General features: G+C 42.1%; 1 protein-coding gene across 3 annotated transcripts in view; it reads left to right on the forward strand.

Moving 5' to 3' along the window:
- The window catches only part of BEND7 (BEN domain containing 7), a 47,617-nt gene extending 24,028 nt beyond the window's left edge, over window positions 1–23,589 (forward strand). The window contains exons 5-9 of one of the 3 annotated variants that reach the window (XM_010580963.1): window positions 316–581; window positions 4,745–4,970; window positions 10,384–10,503; window positions 18,340–18,393; window positions 23,158–23,589. In XM_010580963.1, coding sequence (XP_010579265.1) covers window positions 316–581; window positions 4,745–4,970; window positions 10,384–10,503; window positions 18,340–18,393; window positions 23,158–23,216 — 725 coding nt within the window. In that variant the 3' untranslated portion in view covers window positions 23,217–23,589. Of the gene's footprint in view, window positions 1–315; window positions 582–4,744; window positions 4,971–5,236; window positions 5,311–10,383; window positions 10,507–18,339; window positions 18,394–23,157 lie in introns of those variants that run through there. The other 2 variants (XM_010580964.1, XM_010580965.1) reach the window with 2 other exon arrangements.
- Window positions 23,590–24,388: the final 799 nt, after the last annotated feature.

A 24,388-nucleotide genomic window follows, 5' to 3' on the forward strand; every position in this document is an offset into this window, starting at 1 on the left:
AGTCCTTCGTGTCACCAACCATCTAGTGGTCATGAGGAAAAAGAACCACGTATTCATAATTTTCCTAAAACGCTATTCATCAGTATGTCTTGAAAAACCTCATAGTGGAGCTCAGTGTCATTATTGCCGTTGTACAGATTGGAAAATTATGCAAAGGTGATAAAACGTAACTGTTTCACATGCAGAAACAGCCCTGAAAACCGTGCCACTTATCCACAAGATAAGTTCAGTATGTTGGTAGTTTAATGGTGCATCTGTGTGGTTATGCATGTGCTTTTCATCTATAAATTTAATTCATTACTTTCTTTCATTCAGTTGGGACTCAAAACAGACAGCAGCCTCCTGTTCCTCTGATTTGTGCGCAAAAGTCAACAATATCAAGAAAGAGAAATAAAAAGAAAAAACTGCCCCTCAAAACTGTTGAACCAATTACCGTGAATAAGAAACCCAACTCCGCAGAGAATGAAAAGAAGCTATCAGCAAACTCGGAACGATTGAGTCTGCAAGCAGTTGAACCCTCCCTAAAACCAGAAACCCCTGTTTCAGGATTTGGAATTATCCTTGAATCGGCTTCATCAGATGTAAGTTAATATTTTAATATGTGGTATCACAGGATTTTAAAGCACTAACTCATTTGGGAGAATCAGTACTCAAGTCAGGTTGACATGTGTTCCCACTTCTTGTTGGAATAAACAAGCAAATCTTGGGTAGGGTTGAATGGAGACAGTAGGGTGAGATGTGGGGAGTGCTGATTACAAAGTTTTGGGTTGGTTTTTTTCAACTGAGTGTGTGCTGATTACAAAGTTGTGGGTCTGTCTTTTCAACTTTAATGAGCGTGTAGTTCTCCCTTGAGTTCAAGGCTGCCTGTTGTTTGAGCTTGCAGTGGAAATTTGTTCATCTCTCCTGTTGCCAAGAGCCACCGTGAGATCAGGAGCTGTGAAAAGTGCTGCGTGTATAAAGCATTCACAACCCTGTCATTTGCTGATGAGCGCATGTAGTTCACACGTATACCCTTATCCTGCCAAGGTGTATTAATGTGGTGTGTTTCATGCCTGGCTGGTCCCTCTGGCTTCAGGGGACTCCTTACCTCTACAAAGGTCATACCTCAGTGTTTGCTGTATCGGGTTGTTTGGTCTTCATCACTGTGGTTGCTGGATGAGGGCCTTGATGCTGTTGATGATGTCAGTGTGACTAAAGGGGCCAAAATTTGCCACTCTAAAAATACGTACTTTTCACATGTAAAATTGCAATAAGTGTATTTTCTTCATTCATGTAACGTGTATGCGTTGATAGAAATTTCATGTATCTGGTGGCTGATTGGCTTTGTTTAATGACCAAGTAGATGTCATCTGAACCAGTTCACTGATGAGTAAACTGATCATTAATTTCTCTAATATATTTTTAATTTTGAGCAGGCAGTTTCCAATTTCCTAAGTACTATTAGCTAGAAAAACATAATTAAATTCAGTATCAATAAGCGTAAATGAAAACAATGCAGCAGATAATATTCTACCTTTCTGGAAGTGGGAACTAATAATAAAAAAGAGCAGTCATGATAATTCAGTTGTATAGATGCAAGCCACACCACTAATTAGATTGCAGTCTCATGCTACAGAGTCAGTGTAGTGATACAGAGTAACTAGTTTGATGCTTTTTTCAAAGGCTTTCCTTTTGTAGTATTATGCTTAATAATGTTTGAGGGAATGGTTTGGGGAGGGACTGGTAATTTATCTCCAGTACACAATTTGTGCTTATCATTTTTCTTTGCTTGTGGCACTCTTTTCTGGTTTTGAAAACCTTTTTTTACTTGCAATGGAATTTAATTTGGCTTTATGAATGTGTTCCATCGCTGGACACAATTCTTTGTGCCAATTTGACCTAAGAAAAAAAAGAAGAGAAAACATGTGTCTTATAAATCAGGTCCTCATCTGCCATCCCATGCTTTGGCCCCTGCTTGCCACCGTAGTTGTTTGACTAAATTTACAGAGCCAGAACCTCGAGACAAACAAATTGATTTTGTTTTGTCTTTGGAAAGAAAACAGTTGAGTTCTGAAAACAGATATATTTAACAGCGGAAATAAAATGTGACCTTAAACATTTTAAGAAGGCTAAAGAAAGTAATTTCTGTCAGAATGAATGGCGGTATTATCTTTTTCTATTTATTCATAAGCATCTCTAGTGTATCTGAGTGCCTGAAAAAAATGAAAGACATTTTACGCAGCACCATAAATAAATGTTCCCTTGAGAATATTGCACGAGTTGTCTGTAGCGGGTGCTGTGTCATATGCCAGGACTGCCACCGCTGTTATTTTGCCAACATTTATTGAACTTTAAGAAAAAACTCAGTTTAATGTGTATAAAATTGGGGCTACTGAAACCAGTGCAATTAGTTCAGATTTGCTGAGATGAAATACTGCTACTTATGGAGGCGGAAAAAGTCTTTGTGAGACCAACTCTTAATCTGGCCCATGAAATGTAATGTTCTGTTACTCTTAGTTAAACTTTTTGTGTTTGTTTTACTGTTACAATATTTCATTTATAACCTAATCATTTCTAATCTACATAGTACAACCTACTGAAATGTCTAGGATTAAATCTAATTCACCGCCTGTTAATTTTAGCACAGCAAAAGCCTTTGGCATTCAGGTCTTATTTATTTTATTGTACACGAGTAGTTTACCCACCTGTTCCTTATGCCATGATCATTATCTACTAACAAATGCATTTCCTTTTCAGAAGTTGCATTCAAAGTGATCATAAAGTTCAATTAGGTACTGATTGTCTTTGATTGAAGAATAGTTTACTACTAAAGGAAAGCAATAAATCAGCTTTTTGCCTTCAAATTATTTTACTGATATACAAATTGATTCCTATATTAAGAATAAAATAGTCAAAACTAAAATAATATTGACTCCTCCACGCTAGTGCACTGGTAGGGTTTGAAATGTATTTTACAGCTGTATTAGTGAAGATGATTTGTCTGCCCTAGGTGTCTGGTATCATTGAGGTCATCTTAGATTGCTATCATAAGACTCAAGACCCAAGTAAGAGAATAGGACAGGATGCCTTCATCACCATGACAACTACGTTCTGGTTTTTGGTTAACACAAAGTAGAATTTTTTCCAAGTTGTAAACTTGGCCCACGTTTATTTACTCTTGAAAATCTTCTCTGTCACCAGAAAGTTTAGAAGTAACATATTAAAAACCCACCTGCTTCAGAATGTTGTCAAATGAAATAACTCTGACTGTTTTGCTGGATCCAGCATTTTGAAAGTTCTCAAGGTAAAAAACAACTTTTCATCCAGAACAATCTGAGAAACTTACATGCTTTTTAGATTTTTATTTTTTTTTAATTACTATCTGCATATTTTAAGATTCTTCGTCCTGGGTTCCCAAAGCATTGTAATCTTCAGTTTTATCACACAATACACATGCATATCCAATGATAGTATATGCTTTGAAAATATTCTGCTTGCTGTAACTCTCTTGATACTGATTTTTAAAAATCCATGGGAAAAGAGTTACACAGCCAAATTCTTCTGAGATTGGCAGCCCTTTCTTCTGTCTAGATTCAAGATGTTTGGAGGTGATTTGATGGGAGATGGCATTTGCTCTTGCTCTGTAAACATCTTTGAAAATGCACCATCACTGGTGGATATGTTTTCATGTAGGGGGAAAAAAAGAGCAAGTTATTAGGAGCAAGGCTGTAATGTTAGCTTATTTTCTCACATCATGACCACTGATTTCCCCCCACCCTTGCCAACTATCAGATAATATCTTAAAATTTTTAGTTTATTCATGATGTATCTTCATTCTAGGTATATAATTATTCCATACAGACATCTTGTGTAAGCACTGTGTGGTAGTCACAGAAGAAGATACTGCAAATATTATTTGTGTAATTTCTGATATGTACAGATAGGGACAGCAAAAAGACTCTTAGTAAGGGGACTTCCTTGAAGGCCTTTTTCTGCTTTGGCCCACAAGGTACTTGAGACAAGACTCTTGCGAAATGCAGGATAATTTTGTTTTCTTCTCTTCCCCTCCATCTCACTTTCTAGCAGTCGCATAAATCCCTGTGATTTACCACTGAGGTTTTTTGTGCTGAAACAAGGTGTCTGTCTAACATCATCCTCTTCTAAGGATGCATTTTGGGAATATGAAAAGAAGGGAGAAATGATCAGCAAGCACTGGCTCCAAGGGTAACCTCAAACTCATCATCTACTTCTACTCATATGGGCCATATCTGCGCTGGAAGCCCTCTTGGGAAAACACATGGAATGGACCGGTAGCCCTGCATTTGTGCTTCTTGGAAATGCCTGGCTGCCCAACAGCATGCTTGTTCACATAATTTGGCAGTGAAACAAGTCCATAAAATGGTTAGATAAATGTCCAAAAAGCATCACATAGGAGTGTTGCTCTGGGATGATCCTCTAGTTTGTCATTATTATCCAATATTGAAAGGTATCTCTTTTCTTTTTGTTAGCTGTACACCTAGAAATAATGTCAGTAATTGTTAACTATTACAGTGGCTAGACATGAGTATGATTATTTGATTTGCCTTTTAAGGTGCTTATTCACTGATGGGGTTTGATTTCAATGAAGTAGGCTGCTGTGGTACTGAATAACTGGGAAAAGGCTCACGGTTTGATTAAGTGATTGTAGTCTCACCAGATGCATGATTGAAGTAAAGTAGTGTCTTTGAATGCTCATTTAATTAAAACATTTGTATTCTTTTGGTAGCCAGAAGTGCAACTTGCAGAAGGCTTTGACGTCTTCATGCCGAAATCTCAGCTGGACTCTATATTATCAAACTATACTCGCTCAGGAAGTCTGCTTTTTAGGAAGCTGGTCTGTGCATTTTTTGATGACAAGACTTTGGCTAACTCTTTACCAAATGGCAAAAGGAAAAGAGGGCTCAATGACAACCGGAAAGGACTAGACCAAAATATTGTGGGTGCAATAAAAGGTATGTTTTTTGCTTTCTTTCATATGTGTAATTATAACCTATTCTCAGCGAAGGAGAGTGTAAGGGGATTAGAATTTCTGACGTGTGTTAGGTCTATTAAAATATGCAGTCTTATTTCTATTCCCTTTCATTCAGTTGTTAAAAATAGCTTCTACGGGGACAGCTTGTGTTAATTTTAAGCCAATGATCCCAATTTCTGAAGTCAGGCTCTAAGGTTAGAAACTCAATGTTCGTGTAAGATAATTATTTTTTTTTCCGGATATCAGAGATGCAAAGAAATCTTGAAAACACAATGACAGCGTAACTGATCCTCTTCAATCAAAATTCTGAGGCTCGCACTTCATCTGACTGTGTCTGCTCTGTAAATAGTTTAGTAGTTGGTAGCTGGATTGAGGAGAGATGGAGGGAGGTAATACTGGGACTGAGATGAGTTTAATGCTCCTAAGAACAGTGGTGGTCCTTCTCTTGTGGGAGCAGATTTCTTAGTCAATGTGAGGATCCTGTGCTGGGTGGTTTTTCTTAGCGATCACTGCTTTCTAGCTTCCAGAAGAACACGTGTACCTTCAAACTCTGTGATTGCAACATATAAAGAGGTGGTATTAAGCCAGAGATTCTGAACTGGATTCTATTATTTTGAAATCTGATCTAGTAGGGAAAATACCCAAGTTACCAAAAGACAGGCTGTGTTGCAAAGTAGAGCTTACTTTAGAGGCTGTGACTCATCTTGAGGTACAGATTGCTAACCTAAGAGACATGAGGCAATGAGAAGAGCTTCTGTAAGTCCACTGGCAACAAAAGGGGGCAGGGGAACATTTTGCAACCACCTCTGTGTCCACTTTTGCCCCCCTCTCCCCATGCAAGAAAGACATTGACATACTGGCTTGAGTGCAATGGAGGGCCACCAAGACTTATGGTACTGAAGCAGGTAAGTATGTATGTGAAGTGACATATGAAGAGAGGCTGAGAGAACGGGAGAGAAGACGATTCAGGAGAAACCTTATTGCTGTCCAGAACTACCTAATGGGATGGTGTAGAGAAGATGGACTCAGACTCTTCCCATAGGCACAAGAGGCATCGGACACATGGAAAATTTCAATGTGATATAGGGAAAAGCTTTTTCAACATGAGAATGGTTGAACAGTGGAATAACAGCTTAGAGAGGCTGCAGGATCTCCATCCCTGGAAATACTCAAAACTTGACTGGTCACAGTCCAGAGCATCATGATCTAGTTGGCCATGCTTTGAGCAGTAGGCTGGGCATGGAGACCTCCAGAGGACCCTTTCAACCTGTGCAATCCTGCAATGAAGTATATGTTGTGGCTATGTCATAGTCCTAATACATCTTACAGAGTTGCTGGCAGACTTTCTTACAGTTATGCTTATAATTAGATTTAAATCACAAACACTTTTTTATACCCTCCTTTCTTGAGCTCAGTAATCTGCAAAAATCTGTAGTTGAATTCACTCTATCTGTATCCCATTCTTCCTTAAAAGCTTTAATAAATAAGTTAAATGGAAGAAAAAGGAGTTCAAAATTACTTAAAAAAAAAAACGAAAAACAACCTCTTAATTTGAGCAGCACTGTGATAAAAGAAATGTTTTTCAGTAGATGCAGCAGCACTATTAAAACGGCAGTTGTCACCCACTGCAGAGAGCAGTGTTTCTCAGTAGCAAATTCTTAGGCTTGATTTAACCTCTTCCCTTGAGTTTGGGAGAAGAAAGGGGGGGAGTTGTAGTTCCAACAGATAAATTTCATCTGTAATGGTACTAGTATGTACCACTGTAATAACAGAGATCTTTATTGGCTTTTACAGTATTGCCCAAATGCTAGTGCCTGATCCCTGGTAGCGGAGCCCGTCCCTAAAAGCTGTGATGGAATAAGATGCCAAGAGCTGACATCCTGTGGATCTTTACTCAGCCTGGCTCCAATAGCACCCTTCTTCCCTCCAAAGAGCTGGGCTATCAGACACTGTTGTTTCATTTATTCCAAGAAATAACTGAGCCAGTATGAAATCTCCACAAGAACAACATCATGTTGTTTGCATTATTATTATTAGGACATTCCTTTACCACGTGCCCAGATATCCTTTAGTGGCACTTTTAGTCCTTTTCCATGACAGAGATACAAAAGTGGAGAGAAGGCTACATTCATACAAAAATGAGCAGAGAACTTAAAGGAGGGACTGTTTGCTTGAAAATTGCTCTTGGTGTCTGAAAACATTTTAACTGTCGTCCTTACAAGTAATTTAATGATTCTGCAACGGGATGATTAGCTGGGGAGAAATTCTCTCTTTTGACTTCGAGTATTCAGTGGCACTTGTTGAGTCAGTTGCAGTGTTTCTCCTGGGCAATCAGTTTCACTTGTGAGTTGCATCAGTCTTTCACTCAGAACTGAGGGAAAAAAGATGATAAAAAAACAAATCAGAAGCTGTTATTTTTCCTTTTATGTCGTTGACTAGAAATCCAGCCAGTGAAGTCCTTCCCTGCAGAAGTCAATGAGCTGTGTTCAGAAGTGTGATGTGTCCTTCAGGGATCCATACTGGGACCAATACTATTTAATATCCTCATCAATGACGTAGATAGTGGGATTGAGAGCACCCTCACCAAGTTTGCAGGTCATAGACTCATAGAATGGTTTGGGTTGGAAGAGACCTTCAAAGATCATCTAGTTCCACCCTCCCTGCCACGAGTAGGGACACCTTCCACCAGACCACGTTGCTCAGAGCCCCATCCAACCTGGCCTTGAACACTTGCAGGGACGGGGCATCCACAGCTTCTCTGGGCAACCTCTTCCAGTGCTTCACCGTCCTCACAGTGATTACCCGTTGTCCTATCACTACATGCCCTTGTAAAAAGTCCCTCTCCAGCTTTCTTGTGGGCCCCCTTTAGATACTGGATGACACCAAGCTGTGTGGTGCGGTCGACATGCTGGAGGGAAGGGATGCCATCCAGAGGGACTGTGGCAGGCTTGAGGAGTGGATCCATGCGAACCTCATGAAGTTCAAGACGGCCAAGTGCAAGGTCCTGCACATGGGTCAGGGCAATCCATAGTATCAGTACAGGCTGATGGATGAAGGGATTGAGAGCAGCCCTGTGGAGAAGGACTTGTGAATACTGGTGGATGAAAAGCTGGACACGAGCCAACAATGTGTGCTCACAGCCCAGAAAGCCAATCGTGTCCTGGGCTGCATCAAAAGCAGCATGGCCAGCAGGTCAAGGGAGGTGATTCTGCCCCTCTGCTCCGCTCTGGTGAGACCCCCCTGCAATACTGTGTCCAGCTCTGGGGTCCTCAGCACAGAAAGACATGGACCTGTTGGAGCGGGTCCAGAGGAGGCCCACAAGAATGATCAGAGGACTGGAGCACCTCTGCTATGAGGACAGGCTGAGAGAGTTGGGGTTGTTCAGCCTGGAGAAGAGAAGGCTCCGGGGAGACCTTATTGTGGCCTTTCAGTACCTAAGGGGGCTTATAAGAAAGATGGCGAGACATTTTACCAAAGCCTGTAGTGACAGGACAAGGGAAAGCAGTTTTAAACTGAAAGAGTGTAGGTTTAGATTGGACATGAGGAAGACTTTTTTTTTTTTTTTTTTTATGGTGAGGGTGATGAGACACTGGAACAGGTGCCCAGAGAAGCTGTGGATGCCCCATCATTGGAAGTGTTCAAGGCCAGGTCGGATGGGGCTTTGAGCAACCTGCTCTAGTGGAAGGTGTCCCTGCCCATGGCAGGGGCTTTGGACTAGATGAACTTTAAAAGTCCCTTTCAACTCAAACCAGTCTATGATTCTACGATAGAGGGGTTGTTAGCACCATACAGCTTTCAGGTAGAAAGGGGAGGTCCTGCTTCTCCTGCCTCCTTCCTATTGCACTCCCATTCCTTTTTGCCCACATTTTTTGCCCTAATCACACATTGAGCAATGAAAGCTATTTGGACTTTCATTCAAGAGAAGAACAAGCAAGTTAGAGACGAGAAGCAAGTTAACATATTGGCCCTACAAGGCTGCCAGACCCTGGCTTCCTATGCAGGCAACAGCAGGCAGTAGTCGTAATTCCCACGGTAGGCACCTGCAGCGGGTGGCCTGGGTACAGCCTAGTGTCACAGGTTGTCCCCAGGCCCTGGTCACAAGCAGGAACTGCAGTTGCATGTTTGAAGTAAGCAGGAGTCTTTAGTCATTGATCAGGTTCCCATCGTGTCAGGTATGGATGTATATCATGTGGATTCAGAAGGGAAAGATTATTTCTACCTTCAGAGAGACCATAATTGTTGCAAACGGGACACTGGCAATATGTGGGGCTGTATTGACTCCTCTGGGAAGCCCTCAGAGTTCGTCTGACATCCTTGCTGATCAGACTACAGTATTGCTAATGCCTTTCATGCAATGGTTCTGTGAAGTTGTTAACACGGAAAGAGTTGGGAGGGTGGGATTACTTTCCAGTCCCCTTATACTTACCAGCTAGCACTATTTCAAAAGTGTGTGTATAAAAATACTGAAATTGTCATTTTTTTGTTGCATGCTTTCTCATCTCATTTGTGTGACGTTTATTGTCAAGGTTTGCAAATTCCTTGAGCTGGGACCTGTTTTCTCTCTTTGTTTGCCAGTCATAATTGGACACTGGGCTCCGAGACCTCTGACCAAGACTACAATAGCAATACTAACAGTAATAATATTTTTTCTGTTTCTGCTCTTGTTTATTTTTTGCACACCTCTCAGATGCATGATGAAAATCAATTGCATCAGTTTCACTTCTTTATATAGTTTTGTATTTTTGGTATAACATTGCTAGGTTTGCTGTAAATATGGAATTAAAGATAATGTACCATTTTTATAAAACATAAAATTGGACCTGTGGGATACTTTGTTTTTTTCAATAATGCCTTTTTTTTTTTTAGTAGCTTTATAAAAATTCTATTCCATCTGGTTTGGCAGTATGAGAACTGTAGAGATTTCCGCAGTAGTAGGACTTCTATCTTTCATCAGTTTGCCTGCGGCCTTAGGATCCTGACCAAGAGGCCACCAAATGACCAGATCTTCAGCTCTCTACTTGTACTGTATGGAAGGCAGCATTTATGAGTTCCTGCCACATCTGGAGACTGAGTTCAAAGTACACTATTATTTTTCTGTGATGCTTTTGTGTGAAATTCATGAATGGAAGACGTCAGGTGTAGACGGTTTCTCTGGGATAGGCTTTTATAAGTAGTAACCATGGTATCGCTGTGATATTTATACACACAAATGACTTCTGAATGATAAACTTGTGAAACACTGAGTTGGACTCTGTTCTCACAATCCTAGATTTGGCCATTTAAATGCTTTTTGATAAGTGGATAATTTGATATATTTTGTTTATAATCCTCTCCAGTCTCATTTTCTCCATTCTGGTGGCACATTTCAAAAAGATGGTATCTTTTTATTTCAGTCTTTACAGAAAAATACTGCACTGCTAACCATGTGGATAAACTTCCTGGTCCTAGGGACTGGGTCCAGATTCTTCAGGATCAAATTAAACTTGCAAGAAGACGATTAAAAAGAGGCTCAGGTATGTATAAAAATATAAGGAACAACATGTGAGCCTAAGATTAAAAACTTAGAGCCTTTGTGTCCACAGAAGTGTTTTTCTTGTTGACTGTAGAGTTGTACATGTTCACACTATGAAAATTAGACCTCTAAGATTTTAGCAGGCTTCTGTGTGAAGTACAGTGTTTCCTTATGTTGTCTTTAACCCCTTTCCATTTGCACCCAAACTCTTCTTCCCTGTGTTTGATGAAATCTGAATCCTAAACTAGCTGATCCATCCAGGGTTGCAGGTAGAAGTTTTTTAATTCTGTGTTATTTGTCTGACAAGCCACTCACTGTGCTGTTAAGACATAACCCAAATGACCTTCCCCTCTAAACTATATGTGTCTGGAAGGATAGATGAATTTTCTCACATTTTGTGAAAGAAGCAGCATCACTGTAGCAAAAGAAAAATACCACCCACCCTGGTTGTGCCGGCAAGGTTCTCCAATACATGGGTGGGAGCTTGCCAGCAGTACAGGTACTGTAGCAAAGTTAATGCAGCAAAGCTGCTCAACTTGGGCTGGACTAACCTGCATGCTTGGGGCAGGGACCAGCCTGTGGTGAAGGCCCAGCACAAAGCTTTCACCCAGACAGCATGCAGCTGGTGAGCTCTCAGCTCCAGCGACGAACGGCAACGTGCAGTCTCGAAATCCCCAGTAGAATTCATGGGAAAGCAATATCACTGATTAAGAGACATGTAATTACTCTGTAAGCCTTAACTAGTCTCCTTCCTATCTTCATTCCTCCTAGCCTACAAGGGGCTTTCTTCATACAAGGCTTCACTTACTCTTCGTCATCCTAGTGTTTTCTTAAGGCTCTCTCACGGTCGTATTTCTTGTCCATCACTCCCTCGGAGCATCTGACACTGTTGTCTGAAGCACATCACTTGTGCCAGCGTCCTTAAACACGGTCCTTCACTGTTATCGTATTTAGCTGCCTGCCTTTTCCCCTTTTCCTTTCTGCTCATCAGCACAATTAAGTGCCTGTTAGCATCGGTGGGTTGATGGGATGGGAAACCTAATGGCTCCGCAGGGGTTGCTGGTGGTCCCTGTGGCTACGGGGCAGGGGGGGTAGGGTGGTGAGCGAGACCACAGGAAACAATCTCTCCAGCTCCCTGTCTCAGAGAGCCAACGTTTTCTGTCCAAAGCTGTGTCTCTGAAGCAGAGACTTAGACTGGCATCTGAAATCATTCTCCGCAATGTTATTTATGCCAGGAGGGAAAAGCGTAAGATAGAGGAAAATGAGAAACACCCAGAGACAGAAATAACATGAGGGGAGAAAAAAAGTGCAGATTATTTAGTAGCATAAGCTTCCCTGAGTAGAGAAGCAAACCAGCACTAGACTTAAAAAGGGTTTCTTGTGCGTATGGGGGGAGGGAGGAGAGAGGGATACAAAATAATCTTGTTAAAGACAGTGTCAGATTACTGGTGTTGTACAACAGGACTGCTTTCTGCCCCTTCCAAGGCTGCCTCTCCCCCGCCAGGACAGGAGGGTGGAAGTGGGATGCCAGGCTTCGATAAGGTGAAGAGTGCAGTGTGGGATGTGGGGAGCAGAGGGTCCATGGGCTGTCTGCAGAAGATCCCTTGGGAAAGAGGATTGACCTAATTTTGTTTTGATTTTTATTTTCTTTCATCCCTTTTTATTTGCTTTTCTTCGTGCCTCTGCAGGATATTAATTAAAATGACAATGACGTTCAGCTCTTGCCTTTCAAATGGGGCCACCTCCATCTCTGGGCCTTTCTCAGGATGGGAGAATCTAAGCAGAGGATATTGTCTCTAAGCCAGCAAGGCTGTGAAGAAAAATAAGTGAAGCTGAATATAGTGTGACTGAGTAAGATAGGCTCTGATAGCTGTCTCTGCCTGCAGAGGGAAGGTAACTTGTTAACCGGTATGTGGATGAGTAGCAAGCAGCAATGTACCTATCAGCCCCTCAGATTTGTTTGCTGAAAAAAAGTACACAGTACCTAGACTGGTAGAAAAGCTCTTTTTTGTGTTGTTTAGTTTACTGGCCATTCCCTGAAGTGTACCGGTTTCTCTCTGACATGAGGCCACAGGGAGGCATGCTCTTTTTGATCTAGAGGAGTGATTGAACACACCACTGTGGCCATCTGCACCTTACTGTCCACTACCAACTCCACTGGTGGCTTAAGCTAACCCAACCTGACCTTGCACTGAAGCACATGAGAAGTCTCCACCACCTTTGTGACAGCAAAGCAGGAGATAGCAGCAGGGAGGCAGGAGCGTACAGCTGGTTGCGATAACATCTTCATCTTGTTGAAATAAGTTTTTTTAGTACTTCTGTGTTACAACCATGAGCTTCTGATAGGAGAGGTGTAGAGCTGATGAGGTGACGCATCCATCTAGTCCCATGTTTTGTTTCCAACGGTGGCTGGTGCCTGGGGAGGTCTGTAGGACTGAGGGAAGGATGTTGCAATGTTTGCTAGCATAGTCTCACAGCCCTCAGCAGCTTTATCCTGATATAAAACTAGTTGTGTGGGAACTATGCACATTTTAACTATTCACTGTGAAGCCATACCAAAATTGTTAAAGCTGTGTGTAACTTAACAGAGACCAAAATGGGAGGGGAGGGCAGGCATGGAGGGAGGTTTGATCTGCTATGGGGAGAAGGTGTCCCAGGACTCCATGTTGCAAAACTTAGCTTTTAAGAATCTGAAAACTACAGGAATCACAGCCACTGAGGTGTGGGACTTACCGCTCTTCGAGTCTGTGTGTGGCCAGGGGAGCAGAGGCTGAGCCCTCCCAAGCAAGTGTACTCATGTCCATGCTCCCAGGTCATTCTCTTTTAGTTTTGTCTCCACTTGCTCACTGAAACATGCTGGCTAAGTTTGTGGGTAGAGACTAAGGTGCCCAAAGAACAAATCTGAGCCAGTGTTAAGCTAAATTCAGCTGAGACATTGTGAGCCAACGTGTCTCCCTGCTGCCTGATCGCACTGATTTATCTACATTGGTTTCTGGTTTTGTCATAATGTGCAGGCTTTATATGGAGAAAGCTTAAGGTGATCCATTTATTTTACAAAAGCTACAAGACAACTTTTTAGTCACCACTGAGTTGGGCTAAATTTTAACAACAGAAGTGTTTAAGAGAGGAGGGGCAGGCTTTCCATCCTGCTTGCCTTCCCCTGAGCCATTTAGTACATTCTCTGATTAGTTTTTCATTTCAAACCAGGCAGTAAGACACTGCATTCATGAGCAGCCCTCTCCACTTCATCCTGTGAAACATTATTTCAGTCTGATAGTGTAAATCCTGCTCTAGCTTTCAGTGATATTAATAATTTCAGAGAATTCTAGCAAATGAGTGGTGGGGATCTGCTTTTTATACCTCTTTCTGTAGGGTGTACTCTCCTGAGTGTTTCCACATTAAATAAAATCATGATCACTGGATCATAGATGCTGCCCAGCTTCAACCTTATTTATCATGTTTGGCTCATCTCCTAGAATTAGGGACGGAAAAGCTCCCTACTTGGAAAGCTAATCAAAAAAACACTTAAAAATTCTGCTTTCTAGAAAATAGTTCCCCTGTGTAGATTTTGAAAGGTTGTTATCCTAAGCCAAATAAAAATTCATTTAAGTTCTGAGTCAGTGACAATATTTTTCATAGCTGGAAATATTATTTTTTTAATTTATTTATTTTGCTTTGGCTTTTTCTTAGTTCTTTTATATTATTGCCTGAGATCTGAGACTTGGGTAAGTTTTTTTTATTTGTTAGATCTAAGACTAAAGCTGTCACTGCCATTAAATTTTTATTGGCCTTGTTCAGTCTTTTCAAAATTTCACAAGTTGGCTGTCACAAAAGGGAGAAAAGACTGCGAGGTTAATGTTACAAACAGATGTTACAATTAAAATTAAAGAGTATGATAATATTGTTCAGCCTTGACTACTGGTCCCATTTCATGCCAACAGCACAGCATACTGGGGCATGGCTTCATAGTGCTGGATCTGTCTTCTCCCAGTAGAGAAGCTGAACCTTTTTGGCTGCTGGGATGGGATGCAAAGTGGCCCTGGAAGGGAAGAAGTCAAAGGAAAAGGCATGTGCATAGGTTTCCTCTCGTAAAGCAGCGTGAATTACAATGCAAATTGCCTTGTAATTTACGGTGGCGGGTTTCCCACGGCGTGGTCTTTTCACTCTGCAAAAGAGGATAGGGGTAGGTGGCTAGTGGCCTTGCCGGTGGCAGCACAGAGGGAGACAGTCGACCATTACCATAGAGATCTTAAAACGGGTAAAATCAGAAGGAACTGACTCGCTGTTCATGTCACCTCTGTGCCAGACATAGCATCCAAGCCTTTTGATTACTAAACTCTTCATCCATTAATAAGCACTAGGTCAGGGGCCACACATCTCTCTCAGTAAGTTCTTCCTCCCTTTTTATGTTCTGAAGAGCCTGTAAGCCATTATTCTCTAGCGGCTGTCCATTGCATAGGCAGGAAAACTGATACTGTATGAGTAATACTCCCGAAGTACACAGGGTAAGAGCTGTTAGTGCAAAGTGATTATCTTGTGCATAACCTGGAAGCTTTTGATTGCCCTACTCCAAAAAGGAAAATATGGCAATGTTAGAAAACATGCTGAAATTTTTCAGGCAAGTCTAATTTAAATAAATTACATGCCATGACGCTTCATCCTTGAATTGTTGTTTAAAATTAACATTACCTTGTTGCAGTGTGAAATAGTGGGAACAAAGGAAGAAAAAATGCTTACCTTTTTTCTGTAAATACGCCTTTTCTCCCACATCCTTGTTCAAACTGCTGCTTCCATTGTTTCGCGTGAGGGTTTTTTTCTTTCTGTTTCTCTTCATCCTTCTGATTTCCCTGGTTTGTGTTTTTGATACCATATCTACATGTTGTGAGAGATCAGGTTGATTTTTTGCTTAGCAATACACACAGGGCCAGGAAGGATGTGGGATGCAAGTCCAACATGTGGTACAGTGCTTTTGTGGCCAGTATCTTAGATAAAGATAGCAATATTAAAATGAGTAACTGCTGCATTCATCTTCCCAGCCCTAAGCATACAGGTACTTCTGTCCAAGGAGCAGACCAGCAGGTGGACACTTGAGAGACAAACATGTACATCAGAAGCTCAACAGTTTTTGGAAAGGGGGGAGGAATTTCTAAGGAAACAACTACCAGTTGCTCAGTTTTGCAAAAGCTACTGAGCTCTGTCTAAGCAAAGGACAGAAAAGAGGCTCCAAATTCCCACAGTAGGATCTATTCCTGCTTGCCCTATCTTGCAAGCTGGCACAAGACAAAGTTTGGCTGGCAGTCTCTGGGTGCGGTTGGCAAAGGCAAACCTTCTTTCCTGCTTGGAATGACATGTGAGAAGCTGGTGGTTTACATCCATGTTAGGAGGTCGAGGTGTTTGTCATGCCTTTGTGTCATACTTCACCTGGAGCTGCGGTTACGCATCCAGTTTCATAAAACAAATTCAGGCAGCATCGGAGAAGAGTGAGTAGGCTCTCCGGGCATCTGCCATGCTCCCGCTCCCTTTCTGATGCTGGCACAAGCATTCATGTGGCGATGTTGTCAGTTTTTAACTAGACCTGATCCTTGGTGACCGTATAAATGTTTGTGCTGGCATGAGGAATGGGACTGAAACAATTGGTGGAGAGCCTGGACCTCATCTATCAGTCTTGCCCCAGATTGAAATGGCCAGGTAACTTTGTTACCAACAAAGCTGGGTCTGCAAAGTTGGAGGCTCAAGTCCTTATCTTCTGAAAGTGAGGTAATTCCTAGCCTCCGTTTGTTTCTTTCTGTATTACTCCCTTCCTCCGAGTTCAGTTTTAACCAGGTATAAGAAGAGCAGCTGGGCAGAAAGGTAACCACATCTCTAGAGCTACTTCAAGAGTCGCTGCTGAGATTTCCAGAAAACCTATCACTTGCATGGACAGCCTCGTTGGCACCAACCCTGGTATTGATGGAGGGAAGTCTTTCCAGCCCATTGTGCCAGCACTCAGATCTGGTTTCCCCCATTTTTGTAGCTTGGGTCCCTTCAATCCAAGGGGCCAGTTACAGCTTTGTCTCTTGTATGCTGAGTAGCTGTGCCGCAGAATCACTTGGTGCATGTAGTTCTTCATAACATAGCTAGAAGTTGGCCTCAGACTGTCACTCCAGATTTTTTTAAGCTGTGCATATCCTGTTGGCTGTTTCTTAGCTGCTCGTTTCACCGTGCTGTCTCCTCCCTGGCACATCCAGTCCTTCCATCGCTGCGAGTCCTGTCCAGATTCAAACCAGCCTAGGTAACCTTCCCATTTACTGAACTACCTGTTCCTTCCAAAATTCAAGATTTTCACAGTAAGCTGTACCAAGCACTTAATTTGTTTCTGCCCTGTGTGCCACCTTGTCACAGAAAGCGGAAAAAGGTATCGATTCAAGGCATGGAGTCACTTGCAGGTCTGTGTCATGTACTTGTCAGGGCTCTTCATTTAAACCTTCTGTGGGAGGAAAGCTGCTTAGTAGTAAGGTTTTCAGTTTGTTTCTGTTTTCTTTAGTTCAATTAATTTTGCAGAACTGAGTAGAGAACATACAGCTAAAAACTAAACTGACATCCATGCATGTGGGAGAGAGAGCAGCCTCTTGGTCCAGGGATGGGTAGCCAAGGTTGATGGATCTATGTTAGGAAACCAACATAGATCACGAACCAGATTAGTTCTTCTTACAGTGTCATCATAAAGGCAACAACTCAACATCCTTGTGTGTAGAGCCATGGTAAAGATGACCAGGCCAGTTAGCTTAGTTTCAAGTGGGAGCTGAGCCAAGTTGCTCAGTGCATCTGTAGCCTCGGTCAGATTCGATCCCTGTGGGTATTATGTAGTGCATGGATGTGAGTAAATGTATGTCCACCACTCTGACCGCGTACAGTGTAATGGGCTAGTCCTTTATGACCACACCTAGTTTGCTGAAGTGCTCTTAAAGATCTTGCTTTAAAGGCCTTAAATATCATGCTGAAGTGCCAAAAGGCAAAGGTAATAGGGTTTTGAATGGGGCTTGTGTAGGTTAGGCACCGATTTCCTCTTACACGCCTATAACTTACTCGGGGTTCACGTGCACACTCCAGGGTACTACGGTCTAACAAGTCACTGCACATCTGCTGAGCCAAATTAGCTATCTTTATGCATACCCTTGGCCTGTGGCAAGTAAGAGATGAACAAATTAGGCTTTTAGCCTTCCTTCACCGTGGGCTAAATTAAGTCAAATGATCTTGCATAAGCTGTGGGTTGAAAGCACGTGTGTATACATACACTGTAATTGCCTGTGTACCTGTGTGGTTACATGCTTTTTTAATTACGCTGGGTGCCCACCTGCGTCTTTGAAGACATTTTGCCCTACTAAATCTGTGCCCCACCAAATGAGCTTGCCTGTGGTCACGGGAAGTTTGGGTGCAGAAGTGGGGGTATTCACCCTTTCCCCGTAGGCGTCAGATGATGGCAGCAGCTGCTGGAGGGTGGAGTACCAGCCTGAGAGGCTCTTCCTCCAAGAACCGCTGGGGACTTTTCTTACATGATTTTATCAAATAATCACAACTCCTTTTATCATCCGGATATCCTGAAACCTTAAAAAGAGCAAGTGTTACTCCATCCCATTGCTGGCACAGCTGCTTTTTAATACCCAACACGCTCTTCTAAGTTTGCATTTTTATTATATGACCTTTCCCTCCAAGCAGCGAGTTTTTAACTGAGCAATAGCAAATTGCAGCTGAGGAAAGTAGATAGAAAATGCAAAATCACTCTACAGTATGTAGCTTTTTAATCGCATTCCCATATTCAGTAAAAGTAATGAGATTTCTTGTTTATATTTGTAATCAGCAGAGGCAACTGACTGTGATGAGAAGCCGGACATTTCTCTACTACAAACAGGTAAAATGCATTAAAATTTTTATCAGCTTCCAGTGTGTGTGTGTGTTTGTTTATGGCACAGAAGCAGTTTTCAATAATCCTGGCGTGCCATATACAGTCGGGTAATTGCACACAGGACCCAGCTATCTTAAGTTTTGAATGGCCTGTATTAAAAAACAAATGCATCAGAATCTTACAATTTCCCCCTCTATTTCATATTCATAAAACCTCAAGGTTCATGGTAGCAGCTAAGCTAATAAGGCCAGTAAGTTACCCTTCTTATGCCAGATAGGGACTTGTGCTCATCCCCGGTATTTCTGGGAATTTTTTTGAATTCTTAACGGAGTTATTGGTAGGGACAAACACAATAATTTGTATTGTAGCATCTGCTTAGTTGTCCAAGGCATTAACAATAATATCTTGGGTTCTCAGAAGGATTGCAGAGATACTTATGTGCTAGTCAAGTGTTAGTTTACTTTTTCTTGAAGTGCAGCCACCCTGCCTTAAAAGCCTGACCCTTGCTAAACAGCAGCTTAGCTATGCAGTTGTGTGGACTAGGAAATAAGATTTTTTGCATGCTGTTGCATATGGTGTTGAAATCAAGACAGGCTGAGACTGAAATTTGAAACACCCTCTCGTTAAGAGTCAGTCCATCAATAGGTGCCCTGACGGTAGGAGCTGAGCTGCCATCTTCTGAAAATCCAGTGGGGCCAGAGACTGGGGTGATGGTCATTTCCCTGCATTAGAGAGTCATTCCCCTGTAATTTCACCAAGATGCTGCCTGTTATCCCCAAAGCCAAATTAAAAGGAGGGAAGATCTTGAGCAGACAAATAGGGTTATGCATTATGGTGCATTTTCACCATTTTTCTAAGGTGTAACAACAAAGGGTGGTTGGAGATCAGTGATGCTATTGCTGTGAAGAACAGGACAGGGCTGATACTGGGTTGCTGAGCGCGTGGTACGGTACCTGGAGGCTATGGGGTGGACGGGGGAGTACTAGTACCGTCGCAGCATCTGCCTCTTGTGCAAGGGCTTCCTAATCTGTCTTGCGTAAGGGCTGGAGAAGGAGCTTTCACACACTGCTGCTGTGTGCCAGAGCAGCAGCTGCCAGCCGTGGAGCACTGTCGGTTGAAATCCCACTGTCGGAGCACGTGCAGTTACTAAGGAATAGGACCAGCGAAGCAGTTGGGAGGACAAGCAGCTATAGTCTTGTTCTGGCATGGACCCAGTGGGGGCTGGGAGCACGCGCTGGCTGCGAGCTGCCGTGCTGCTTTCTTGGCCAGCCGCTGAATAATATTTCAGGGTACGGTTGTGATAATAGATGCGGGAAGCTCTGGTTTGAAAGGTCTCTTCCAAGTGACATCCTGTTCGTTTCTTTTATCAGGGAGGGAAGCAATTCCATTGCAAGAGGACACTAATAAAGGTTGCTAATGCGACGTAGTGTTATCTTTTCATTGCTCTGCTAATCGTATTAAGGAACAGAATTATCGGATTGCTGTGCTTTTCTTTGAGCTCAGTTTCTGTAGTTATTACTCGTGTTGTACGTCATTGATGGAAATGGGTGCACTGAGACGGTTGGGGTAGCGAAGATGACTCCCTTTCCACTCCACAGCAGATCACCATTGCAGTCTGCTTGCTCATACACCTTTGAGCATCCATGCATGCAGTTTTTGAGCTGAAATATTTGTTTGCAATGTATACGTCTCTGTACTATCTGTGGAAGGACGCCTAAATAAACCACACTGCAATTTGCATTGGTGGGGGAGGTGATGCTCACAGTCTGTAAGCCAAGCGTTGACTCACACCCATTATTATATGTGTGCGAGTGCTTCTTTGTAGTACGTATCCATGTAATATCATACTGTTCTTGGAAGCAAATGATTTAAAGTGATATACAGACAGTATAATGACAGTAATTATGATAGAGAGACAAAATACAGATACTTTCTATCAAGGACTGTAGCAAAAGAGGTAGAATATAACTTTTACAGGGGTCTCTCCCTGTCTTAGTACAGCTGGTTTTATAAAGGGTTGTTACTGACAGATTCTTTAAAGAGAGACTTTGTGTGATTTATTCAGTTGTCTTCTCTGTTTAGCTTGAAAAATCTTTGGGAAAGAGTCTCTCTGTGTATTTGTACAGTGCCTGGCGCAATGGGCCTCGGTTGCAGATGACAGCTAATACCAGATACATCACAGCCTCAAGTTGCGACAGGGGACGTTTAGGTTGGATATTAAGAAAAACTTCTTCACCGAAAGGGTTATCAAATACTGGAACAGGCTGCCCAGGGAAGTGGTTGAGTCACCATCCCTGGAGGTATTTAAAAGACGTGTAGACGTAGCACTTGGGGACATGGTTTAGTGGCAGTGTTAGGTTTATGGTTGGACTTGATCATCTTCAGGGTCTTTTCCAACCTAAAGGATTCTATGATCTGGTGTGTTGGTGGAATAAAACCAGACTGAATTGCATTGCTTGAGGTGGGGTCTTGCAGGAGACTGGATGGGGGGAAGAGCTGGGGTACGGAAGTGATCTATGACAGACATCAGATGGTTGCTCTCTTAGTCTTCAAGAATTGAACAAACTTGTGAAGCAAAAGCACCCAGAGTGAATGATTTGAATCCATGGTAAGTGTTGGTGCCAAAAAAAAGGGAAAACTCAGATGCCTTTAATCTGTCTTTCCTGCTCAGTCAGCCCTGCTTGTGACACTGGCGACATTATGAAGATCTGGGTATATGTGGACTAGTGATGGTGAAATGCCTCAACCTATGCATTTTCGGATCACAGTCTATGGCTGACTCTTCATTTGAGACACCTCAATCAGAAGTGTGGTTGCTCTCAGCTCTCTTCATCATTGGTGGGAAGAGGGCTGCTTCCAGAGAGAAGGTCAGATCAGCTAAGGTCATGTTTGGAGGCATCACTCCTTTGGTGCTGGCAGGACTGGGCTCCCAGTGCAGTTAATTCGTATAGGTGCCTACAGACGGGTTTGAACCTGCTCCCTCTGTGTCCACAATTAGCAAAGTCTTCAACTTTGAGGAGAGCAGGGGGTGTTTTGTTTTCAAAACCCTCTTTTGGAACTCAAAAGCCTTGTAAAAAAAATGCAGCTGGAACATCCTCATAAAACTAAGGAGGGTATTTTTTCCCAATTATATTTTAGCACTTCTGAGCAGAAATCATGCTCCCATTTTAAAATCACCCTCAGCGCTAAGAGGGCCTTTGCTTTAAAAGCTGTTGATTGAAGGGTGTTTAAAGTAAATTGGAAGAACTGTGGCAGTTCAACTTGCTGCGAACTTTGGTGCATTGACAGATAAATTTCAAGAAAATAGTAGAAGAATTGTCTCTAACAAATGTTATCAAAGCTCAGCTCTTCCACAGTTCCAGCTTTTGCACCTACCAAAAGCTGAAGGCTGTGTCCAGACCTGAGCTGAGGCAGATCAGACAGCTCCAGGGGTAATTGCTGTGATCTAAGTGGAAAGACTGATTAGTTTCTTGGTGATACAGGAACCTGGAAAGTGTGAGATGGGTCTTTATCAGGATGAAGATGGGGCAGCTTTTAGAGTCTTTCTGTGTAAGTTGGTATTACGAAAAGGCTCATCTTATTTTGGTCTACAATTTACACGAAGCATCTGGATTTTGTATTTTAAAAAAAGGAAGGCATAACCCATAAGTTCTGCATGTGGAAACAAATGTGAGCCAGCTGCAACACCCTTTTCTTGAATCCTCATCTTGAAAATCGGATTTGAAGGAGATATGCAGCTCAGGACCATGAGGGAACCCTCCTTATACCTATGCTTTGGACCACAGCTGTGTTGAGAGTTCGTATAGTTTCTCCACACGGGTTAATTTCAAGATGAGAAAGAATTCTGATATCCCTAAAAGAAACTGAAACACTACCATCCCAGTCCTTGGGTCCAGGGGTGATACAGCTTTGTGAAAAGATGAGAGCAGTCTCTTGGTAAAGAAACAGATTATAAGAAAACAGCAACGATCCAATTCTATATAGGTTGTCTCCTTTTCTCTTGAAATACAATATCAAGAAAACGAAACTTCAAAAAAACCCCCACCTTTTCGAAACCTTAAATATAAGTCCTTTATTGTAATATAAATCTTTATCCTTTCAGTGCATAATTGTATGAGCCTTCCCTTTTCATTGGGTTGTATTTGCCTCTCAGGCTGATTGATGTGTGTCTCCTATTTGCCCTGTGTTCTTAGCACTCTTGTTGTAATTCTTCTGTCCATCTTTCATTGTTCTGTTTAGAAAAAGCACATTCATAAAGTGCTTTAAAAAAGATAGGATATAATCATACTGTGCACCTTTTTTTTTTAAATATATATTCTCCCATATGATTTAGACTGCTGTGGAGTGGTGGGGGTTTTTTTCCAAAGAAGATCCCAAAGTACATACTCTAGGTTTAAGATTCATGTGGTGCTTTTTTTACTTTTTCAGAACCATAACTTCAAAGGGGTGAGCATCGCAGTGCAGTTTGTGCCAAAGTCTAATGCACCGCTTTACATCTGAAGTGGGGTGCACTATATATGTTGTGTGAAAAACTTTGCTGGCAAATTCTGTATTCAAAAAAATCTATTTAATTTGCTTTTCTTTAGCCAATTGAGCTCTACTCTAAATGGAATTCAGCAGCCACTGCCTGTGTACACACCAGCACAAATTAAAGTTAGAACTCAAATATATAATTTCCATCATTTTAAAATAATTTTTTTTTGCAAATTACTGATTTCTTAAATTTTTATATTTTTAAACTGATTTCTTCAAACTCTTTTCTTCCTTCAGGGGACCTTTTTGACACCACAACAGATCATCTGATAGATGCAAACCCAGATTTTTCAGCTTGAATTTCACATCCTGCACCAGTGTTCTTAATGGATAGAAACATCCTCTCCTTTGAATAATGTTCCCGCAAGATCGGCGCAAGAACTTCAGCATACCACAAGACGTGGACATCCATACCGTTTTCCTTTCAAGTTTGTGTTTTCATGCATTTTCCATGTAACCTCAAATAACGAAACCACCAGATTGCTTCACTGTTCTTCATCTTAATTAAAGATGATCTCCCTCCATATCCAATGCATTATTTAATTAGCGGGATATCCACTCTGAAGGCATTCTCTTGCCTCTGTTTGTCCTCCATGATTGTACTTTTCCATGTGATTGTATGCTTGCCAGCAGTGTTTCATTGTAAGCCAGGCAGAGGTGAATACACGCAGCTGGGTGACTCTTCCCGTCCCCGGGGACCAGGGTGGCATCTCTCTCCATCATGAACCTCGGGCCCTTGATGAGTGTTTGACTCTGCAAAGCTTTTCGCTTCTGCAGACCCACTTTTCCTTTCCTGGCTGCTGTGGTACCAATGACCAGTCGTACACAGCTGTGATTAAAAAGTCCTTGCTTGATTTAGCAGGAAATAAAGCAGGATTCTTCCCAGCAGTGCCCGGTTTCCTAATTATAGCAAGGAGAAGCTGTTCCTCAAACAATCTCCCCTATGTGGTCCTTGTGGGATGGCTGTCGAGCATCTTTGTGGTGCAGATTGCTGGAGGTCGTCATTCACCCCTCACTTTCCCCCCCCAGCTTGCCCTACCACCTCAATCTCAAAATGTATTAGTTTGCCAATTTCCAGGAAGAGGGTCTGCACACTGTGATTTTTCAACCACTGCCCTTGGCGACAATATTCACCTATTTTTAAAAAAAAGTCACCTTTTGACTGGTACTCTATTAATATCTTAGCAGTTAAGATGAGTGAATCGATCAAGAAATTGCACTACCCTCTTAGATGTTGAAAGGGTCGGTCCTTTCAGGTCGGGGCTAAGGTAGAATCGTACGCAGCCCTCCATGCAAACCTTCACTTCTGCACCTTTCATCAGCACTAAATTCACTTTAAAAACGTCGGGAAAAAGTCTAGAAGGTCTTACCTGCAACATCTATCGATCACCAGGTAGTTTCCTGCAATTCAAGGGAGAGCTTGCTAGAGCCTTTACCATTGTGTTTCCCTTCCCTGTGTATATTTTAGGTG

Source organism: Haliaeetus leucocephalus, unplaced genomic scaffold (genome assembly GCF_000737465.1).
Source record: "Haliaeetus leucocephalus isolate CR32 unplaced genomic scaffold, Haliaeetus_leucocephalus-4.0 Scaffold751, whole genome shotgun sequence".
Lineage (NCBI taxonomy): Eukaryota > Metazoa > Chordata > Aves > Accipitriformes > Accipitridae > Haliaeetus > Haliaeetus leucocephalus.